Source organism: Rhododendron vialii, chromosome 6a (genome assembly GCF_030253575.1).
Source record: "Rhododendron vialii isolate Sample 1 chromosome 6a, ASM3025357v1".
Taxonomy (NCBI): Eukaryota; Viridiplantae; Streptophyta; class Magnoliopsida; order Ericales; family Ericaceae; genus Rhododendron; species Rhododendron vialii.
The window spans coordinates 36,253,289-36,261,044 of NC_080562.1; the positions used below are offsets into that span (position 1 = coordinate 36,253,289).

Genomic DNA, 7,756 nt, shown 5'->3' on the forward strand with positions numbered 1-7,756 from the left:
TGAGCACCCTAAGAGAGACCTAAAACTAAATAATAAGTCTTAGGATACTTGTTGAAAGGCCTTCGAGCCAAAAATTCATTATGATCATTGAAGACAAAATGATAAAAAAAAACAAGATCTTTGCATCGATTCAACTGGATTGAAAATTGGAACACTTAAATAATAGTAAATAAATAAAAATGAAAAAAGATATAAAAGTTATTAAGTAAATAAAAAAGAAATAAGAAAATGCTGTGGTTTGAATTATTGGTGGGTATAATATTAAATAATTTAAAAATACATATAAAGAGTAAAAAAATAAGTGTTCCGATTTTTAATTCGTTTGAACCGGTGCAAAAATTTTATTTTTCTTATCATTTCATCCTAAATGGTCGTAATAAATTTTTGGCTCTAAAGCCTTTCAATGAGCACCTTAAGAGAGACCCGAAACTAAATAATAAGTCTTAGGGTACTTGTTGAAAGGCCTTCGAGCCAAAAATTCATTATGATCATTAAAGAAAAAATGATAAAAAAATAAGATCTTTGCATCGATTCAACCGAATTGAAAATTGGAACACTTAAATAATATTAAATAAATAAAAATTAAAAAGATATAAAAATTATTAAGTAAATAAATAAAAAAATACCGTGGATTGAGTGGGTTAAATTATTTGGGGGGGGGGGGGGGGGGGGGTTATTTTGGTCTGGGGGTGGGGTCGGGCGGGGGTGGTGTCGGGGCGCGCAAAGAGACTTACCGAAGTACGCAGTTGGTCAAGATGAGAGAGACCCGTAATAATGGAGAGAGTTGCCGTAAAGAGAAGAGAGATAGCCATAATAATTAGCTAGGTTTATCCATGCACTTTGAAAAGCGTGGTGGCCAGTGGCCAGCCTTGATGGGGCATTCAATGCCTCACCACCCACCTCACCTAATTATCCATTAATAAGTACTCCTACTCCGACCACTTCTTTTTCATCACTGTACTATACTCCCAACAGTACCAGAAATCTAGAGAGAGAGGGGTGTAAAACGATGGCGGACAAGAGAGGCTCTCCGATGGATATGGGGTCGGCTATGAGGGACGACGGCGGCGGAGATGAGGTGTTCTGCGGCAGAACCACCGGCATGAGGACGGCGGAGACGCTGCTGCGCCTACTGCCGATGGGCCTGTGCATAGTAGCACTTGTGGTGATGCTCAAGAACTCTCAGACTAATGACTTTGGTTCTCTTTCTTACTCTAATCTCGGGGCTTTTAGGTAAATTATTCTTCTCATCTTGTAAATATAAGGTCCCGTTCCGCTAAAACTTTTACTCCATCCGTCCTATTTTTATTATCCATTTTCATTTTTTATGCCGTTCTTCTTATATCTCCCAATCTACGATGTTTTTCATAATTTTGAAAATTTTGTATTATTGATCTAATCGAGAACTATCAAACAAGATCTATATTGCATATTTTTAGAAATTCATATTGAAAGATATAAACGTTGAAAGAACGACACGAAAAATGAAAATAGATAATAAAAATAGGACGAAGAGAGTATTGGTCATTCTCTCCCAATACATTACTTTTAATTTAAAAAACAAATACTTATATTTCTTAGCAGAACCGGACCTAATAGCCTGTAGAAATCCTTCCTATCTTTGTAATGTTTTTGTTCATCAGTTTCATGCACTAAAATATTGTTAGGAGCAGGACCCACTTTTTGTTTTGGAGCATAAACAAGGAAATCAAATGAAGAATCCTTGTTTGATCATTTTTTTTCCTATTTTGGTGGTGAAATTACTTTCTTCGGATCCAAAGTCCAACCCTACAGATTTATACAGTACATTTGTGAAAGAGGAATGTTATTTACAAAGAAAATATGCCCACAGATCATCTAAAACAGGACTTTTTTTTATCGCTAATAAAAGTCTCTTACCACTAATAAATATCTCTAAAAATGTATTCTAGATAATCTTCGCGGACACTTTGTACCTACCACTTTTGAGTCTCAAGTGCCTTTGGCATCAGTAATGAGTTGACTTCTTGCTAATAAAAGAAAAGCCCAAAAAAGGATGATTTGGGGGCGTACTCCGTAAAGTCTCTCCACTTGGAAGTTCCCTACTTAGAATTCATAGCTTTTTCTAGCTCCATTTTCCCTCTAATAGAACAAAAAAACATTTGAGACTTTTGTCTACACCCCAAACACAACCCAAAGAGATAAGTCTCTTTTGAATCTCCTAGTTTGAGAATAGTTGCTTGTTTTTTATTGAACTAAAGAGGAATAGTCATGATGCACTTAAGCTGATCCAGACATCACTGAACGCCGAACCAAAAAGAAGTAACCAGAACTTTCATATTGTGCTAGAACGAAAATGATTATAACTTGATGACGTTTACCCGGTATTAATTAATCCTCTTTTAAATCAAATTCTTGGAAGGAAGAAACATAAGAAACATGCAAATGGTTTACTAAAGACTTAAAACCGTATTGAAAAATCTCTTTTATTTGGAGGTAATTAATTAAGAGCATATATAGTTCGATTGCAATTAATCTAATGTAATTGATGCTAAAAATGTTATGACCAGGTACCTGGTGCACGCCAACGGAATATGCGCAGGATATTCTCTACTCACAGCAGTGGTTGCAGCCATGCCTCGTCCCTCAACCATGTCCCGAGCCTGGACTTTCTTCCTCCTTGACCAGGTCTAGTACTTTATTCTCATCCAAACAATGCGTGTACAAATCGTATTATGAGAACTGCAGAAATTAAGCGGAAAATCTTTAATTGTGATTAATCTGTAAAAAAATTTGGGATGTGAAAGTGGAAAAGAGGAGTTGAAGTCGATGATATATCTAAAAGTGTAAGCCAACCTCAAAACTGACGTTCACACCAAAAGGGGCGTTCCGTTTATAACAGTAATAGATTACCTCTATAAGACTAGTTGGTTACCCTTGTAGAATACATATATCGTTCATCTTTCCCTCGACCTATGAACGCGCATTTTATTTCTTGTCTGATTATTTCGTTTACTATACGTTCGTGTGAATCAATTGGTCTTGTTCTTGCATAACGATAAGCCCTAATTTGTTCGCAGTTCCTGACATACATAATACTGGCTGCGGGCGCTGTATCAGTGGAGGTGGTGTACTTGGCTTACAACGGAGACCAAGCTGTTACCTGGAGTGAAGCTTGTGGGTCCTTTGGCAGGTTCTGTCGCCGGTCAGTCGCGTCTGTTGCCATCACCTTTGCCGTGGTGCTTTGCTATGCAGTGCTCTCTCTCATCTCCTCCTACAGACTCTTCAGCAAATACGACGCACCACCAGTTCACGGCCGCAGCATCACCAAGGGAATCGAGATCGGTGCCACCTTCCACGGCTGATCAGCCACCGTGTTCCTCTAGCCCAGTCTGTTGGGCTACGTTTGGATGTTGGATTTGCAGGAGATTTTCGGAGGCGTAAAGAAAAGCAGAGGAAATTTTCTTTTCCCCATCCGCTAATCACTCTAGAAATGCAGGATCCAAACAAATCAAAGCTGTGTTTTAACTAGTTGTGTACAATGTTCTCTCAATAACATAATGCCAGTATGCTTTGCAGACATGGATTGACTCCATTTCATGTATTCATTTCAATCGATAAAGTTGAAAATTGGGAGATGCCATCGAACCGAAAATGAATGGTCTGTAGATGTTGGTTGGGCAACTACAAGCCTTGCTATACGTGCTGTAAAATCCAAATGAAAGGGAGATAGATACAAGAGAACCACCAATAGTTTTCCTACTCAATGGCAAAAGAACGAAACCCTCAATTTTCTTCCCAACGGCACAACTTATTCGAATGGACCGTGACATCCCAACTCCTACGTGAGTTGACTTGAGAAAAAGGAAAAGATCGAAAAACAAAATGATACCCTTAATATAATGCATTGGCTTGCTTATCAAAAAACAAAAAACGAAACATAATGCATTGGCCTTGTCGAAAATCATACCCTTTATCTTGCACAAAATAGTCTCCCACATGCGCAATAGTCACTAAAGTCGAAATCATGGGTCTTCTCTTTTCTCAGTCTTCACAAGATAATGATAATAAAACCATGGGAAGTAGTAGTCCAACATCCTAAGGGAACTAACTACTAGTTACATATCATGTCTTTTTACTAGACCAAGTAAACTACCGGGTCTTCTGCACACTCATTTTCTCCCAATATCAACTCTGTTCGGGAACCTACGTTCATTACATCTTCAGCATGCTTCATATTGAACAACTGCAGCAAATACACGAGTAATAATCACTAAGCACCAGTCGAGAAAAATCATGAACTATTATGGCTCCTATTAAAAACACACACAGAAGGGAGTTTTGTTGAAAATAAACATGGCAAAGAAGAAGAAAAAGGAGAAGAAAACGAATTCATACGACTTTAACTCTTTAAGCTTTAAAATGACCCAGTGGACAGTGCAGAAATTGTGTGCACAAACAGAGTAGATGGCCAGGAGGTAGAACTTAGGAGTGATCTGAAACAGGACATGATACTACCATCTTGTTTTGCCTTTCATGGTGTTCCTTGAAATGCTGAACACCAGTCATTGAGATGGGATTAGGGCTGTATGACTTCTTTTCACAAAATCCTTTACTAAAAAAACTATAGTAGGTTTTTTTGGGAGAAATACAGTAGTTTTCAAACTGAAGTTTTGGGTGCCCTTATTTACTTAAATATTGCCAAAAGTCCCTTACGAATGCAAAGTAACATTCATATGCGTAACAACGGTCATGCAGGCAAAAACCAGCCTATCATAATTACTAGCATTTCAGACTGCAACTAATTTTGAAGCTCGCTCAACTCTTTCTAGCATCTGACTGGCTTTATAACACCTTTTAAGCAAGCCTAGGCAAACATGTTACCAAATTTAATAACAGAAACAAATGAAGAAATCTATTGATCCAACCTCTATTAAAACAACAGGAATCAAAACATTCATGATTAGCCGACTCACTAGCTTTTTTATATTGCATTCCAAACCTAATCACTACAGAATTAACATCTTCGGACAACGCCAGGCCCATCGTCTTAAGAGAGCACCTAAATTATCAGACTGGCTGTGACCAAATATCTGCCAGAATGATCATTGATTACCGCACAAATCAACATAGCCTAGCTACATAGCAACACATTATGTCATTATGCCCTAACCAAAACCTAGACAATCCAACACAATTAACTTGGTCAACAAACAAATGAAAGCTTCCAAAAAAAACTCCAGCCTACAATAAGACGATATGGATCTTAGCTTATGCCAGCAACTTCCTAACATTGAAATAAAATCAGGACACACATGATGAGGCCGGCCAAAATGCTAAATATCACTTCCACGTGGAAAACAACTCTTGAGAAGCACTTTTTTCAACTAGCCAACACCACATGTAGTGCCATGAGAAATCCAGAACCAGAGAACAAAGAACATAATGCTACAAGCAACTTAAACCATCCGCTGATGGGAATAATGAGATGTTTACTCACAAGAATCGCAACTAGTTCGGAATTGGGAGAGCACTAATGTTACTGCATCATACTAAGACAAACAAAAGAGGCCATTGAGACAGACTTGCTTCTGCGAGTTCGCTTCTTGTACAAGATACAATAGCCGCACTCTTGGCACTGAATCACATCACCTTGCTTCAGCGTTTGTTCCTGCCCGCAATTTACATCATAGATCAAGCTGATCAACTACAGGACCAAGATTTGAGGGGAGTACAAATACCCTTTTACGAATTGACCGGTCTATACATAGATGCGTAAACACAAACATATGCCTGCATTACACTAGAATTGCATCTTGTAGTTCAATTTACTTGTCATAATAACTGCAAGAAACTCGTTTTGAGTAGCACTAAATTCCTCTGTTTAAAGATCACTCAAACAGGTGCCCTATCCAGTTCCCGCTTCATACAGGCAATCAAATGCCAAGTACGGCATCCAAGAAGACAAGTTTTCTTGTCATCATGTTTTCCCCAACAGGAGTTCTCAATCAATATCTATATGCTTAGTGCATCTCCAACCCTTACTCTGACACCCACTCAAATACAAATTGAGTTCAAAAACCCCCATCAAACTCCCCCAACTCCTGGACTCCAGCCTATATCAAACTGAACTTTACTTAAACTTCTACAAAATAAAAATGAAATTAGAAGGCCATTCTGTGTCTTCCAAATTTGGAACTATACCAACAATACGCTTTTACTCCCAGTCTCACATTCATGCTTTAGATTGATGTTTTTCCATTCAAGTGATTCGAAACTTTTAGTCAAACTTGTACTAATATTTGAATGTACATTTTAGTAAGGGCTGGAGATGACACACACACAACTCATAACTAGACCAAATTCCACCGTGATATACCACATTACCACCCTGCGAGAGGGTGATGGTCTCGCACACAAGATGGCCAATTAGCGAATACTCAAGACACCCGTTGCTGCATGTCTGTCTATCGGAAGTGCCCATTGCGGCGCACCTGTACTGTTTGGAGTTGCCACTCAGTTTAAGGAACCAAGAAACCCGACAGAGATTCTCTTTTCGGAAGCCAATGGTATGGTGAGGGGAAGGTGTTAGGCACCCAAATCCCCGCCCAACCACAAAGGTTGGCCCGTACTCGTTTAATTGTTTAGATATATAAGGTGTCTGCAGATATAAGTATCTTGTCCAACTGAAGACCCAGCCTTTTGCCAAAATAGAAACACAGAGGTAGGGTATATATACGTTATTGCATGTGTGTTTAATACACATAAGGAGAGAGGGTGCGCAAATTGCGAACCTCCGCATATGTAGCTCACTGGTTGTTCTTCAGATTGAGGATCCATAAACGATCAAATTCAGGGCTCTGTGAGAACAGCAAGAAGGAAACAAATCGGTGTTATCATTGCATATATGTACTACCAACAGCACGACATCAGTATCCAGAAGTAATCCAAGGGACGTAAAGGCAACAGATTTTTGAAAATCCGATGGAATTGCTGACCTTAAGGTGAGAGCGAAAACTCGAATCACGGCTTAGGGTTTGGAGAAGACGTAGAGGGAAGAGCGAGAGAATGGCGGGAGGAGCGTTGTTAAGTGGAGGAAAGGACTCCCCGCGGGCTTTTAATATTTTGGTGGGCTAACGGTCTGGGCTTGAATAGAGGTGCTAAATGCGCCAAATTGGCATACGCGCACGACACGAGCACAATTTTAGACGGACCGAGCATGGTAAATCACGTTCTTAGACAGGCGCGATACGAAAGTGGATTGAGAACGGCACGATTTTAGACAGACACGATAAGGCACGAGACATGGCACATCAAGTACCAAGTTAGTTACTCAAAACTTTTTCCGACGAAACTCAGATGGATGTGGGCCATCACGGGCACCTCATGGCATGGTACGAAGCATGATTGGCACAGAATTAAACGGGCCGGTAAGCTTGAACACGTACCATCGGGTATAGGCTATGTTCTATTTGGGCTAGACAAACTGAAGCCCGACGGGCTAAGAAGACTTTGGGCAAAGCCGTGGGATAAAATGATGGCCCTTTTCATGTAGGGATAGAATGAAACCGAACTGTTGTTTGCGGTTTGTCATTTTCTCCTTTTGCATCCGTATGTGAGAGATGTCCAGTTCTGTTAATTTGGATGCAGTTTGGGTGCTTTTGGCTGTTCATATATCAGAAGACCTTCCAAACTGAATCAAACTCGATCTACCAAATTTTATATATGAGGATATATCCATCCGTATCATACGTCGGGTGGGTTCACAAACAGTTTG

General features: G+C 39.5%; 2 protein-coding genes across 2 annotated transcripts; one reads left to right on the forward strand and one right to left on the reverse strand.

Moving 5' to 3' along the window:
* Positions 1-773: 773 nt before the first annotated feature.
* Positions 774-3,561, forward strand: LOC131329537 (CASP-like protein 2A1). Its single transcript, XM_058362706.1, has 3 exons — positions 774-1,233; positions 2,550-2,667; positions 3,060-3,561. The coding sequence occupies exons 1-3, from the start codon at positions 1,010-1,012 to the stop codon at positions 3,342-3,344; spliced, it is 627 nt and encodes a 208-aa protein (XP_058218689.1). The 5' UTR covers positions 774-1,009; the 3' UTR covers positions 3,345-3,561.
* A 380-nt stretch (positions 3,562-3,941) lies between these two features.
* LOC131329538 (DNA-directed RNA polymerases II, IV and V subunit 12-like) lies at positions 3,942-7,150 on the reverse strand. The gene is made up of 3 exons (XM_058362707.1): positions 6,774-7,150; positions 5,569-5,661; positions 3,942-4,225 (listed from the first exon to the last, which is right to left on the reverse strand). Exons 1-3 carry the CDS (start codon positions 6,817-6,819, stop codon positions 4,203-4,205), a joined length of 162 nt encoding a protein of 53 aa, XP_058218690.1. The 5' UTR covers positions 6,820-7,150; the 3' UTR covers positions 3,942-4,202.
* Positions 7,151-7,756: the final 606 nt, after the last annotated feature.

Coding starts and splice junctions, on each gene's coding strand:
- LOC131329537 (XM_058362706.1), top strand. CDS start 1,010: ATGGCGGACAAGAGAGGCTCTCCGATGGATATGGGGTCGGCTATGAGG. Junction 1,234..2,549: donor TCTAATCTCGGGGCTTTTAG/GTAAATTATTCT, acceptor TGTTATGACCAG/GTACCTGGTGCACGCCAACG. Junction 2,668..3,059: donor CTTTCTTCCTCCTTGACCAG/GTCTAGTACTTT, acceptor ATTTGTTCGCAG/TTCCTGACATACATAATACT.
- LOC131329538 (XM_058362707.1), bottom strand. CDS start 6,819: ATGGATCCTCAATCTGAAGAACAACCAGTGAGCTACATATGCGGAG. Junction 5,662..6,773: donor AGTGAGCTACATATGCGGAG/GTTCGCAATTTG, acceptor TCTATGATGTAA/ATTGCGGGCAGGAACAAACG. Junction 4,226..5,568: donor CAAGAAGCGAACTCGCAGAA/GCAAGTCTGTCT, acceptor TATTTGCTGCAG/TTGTTCAATATGAAGCATGC.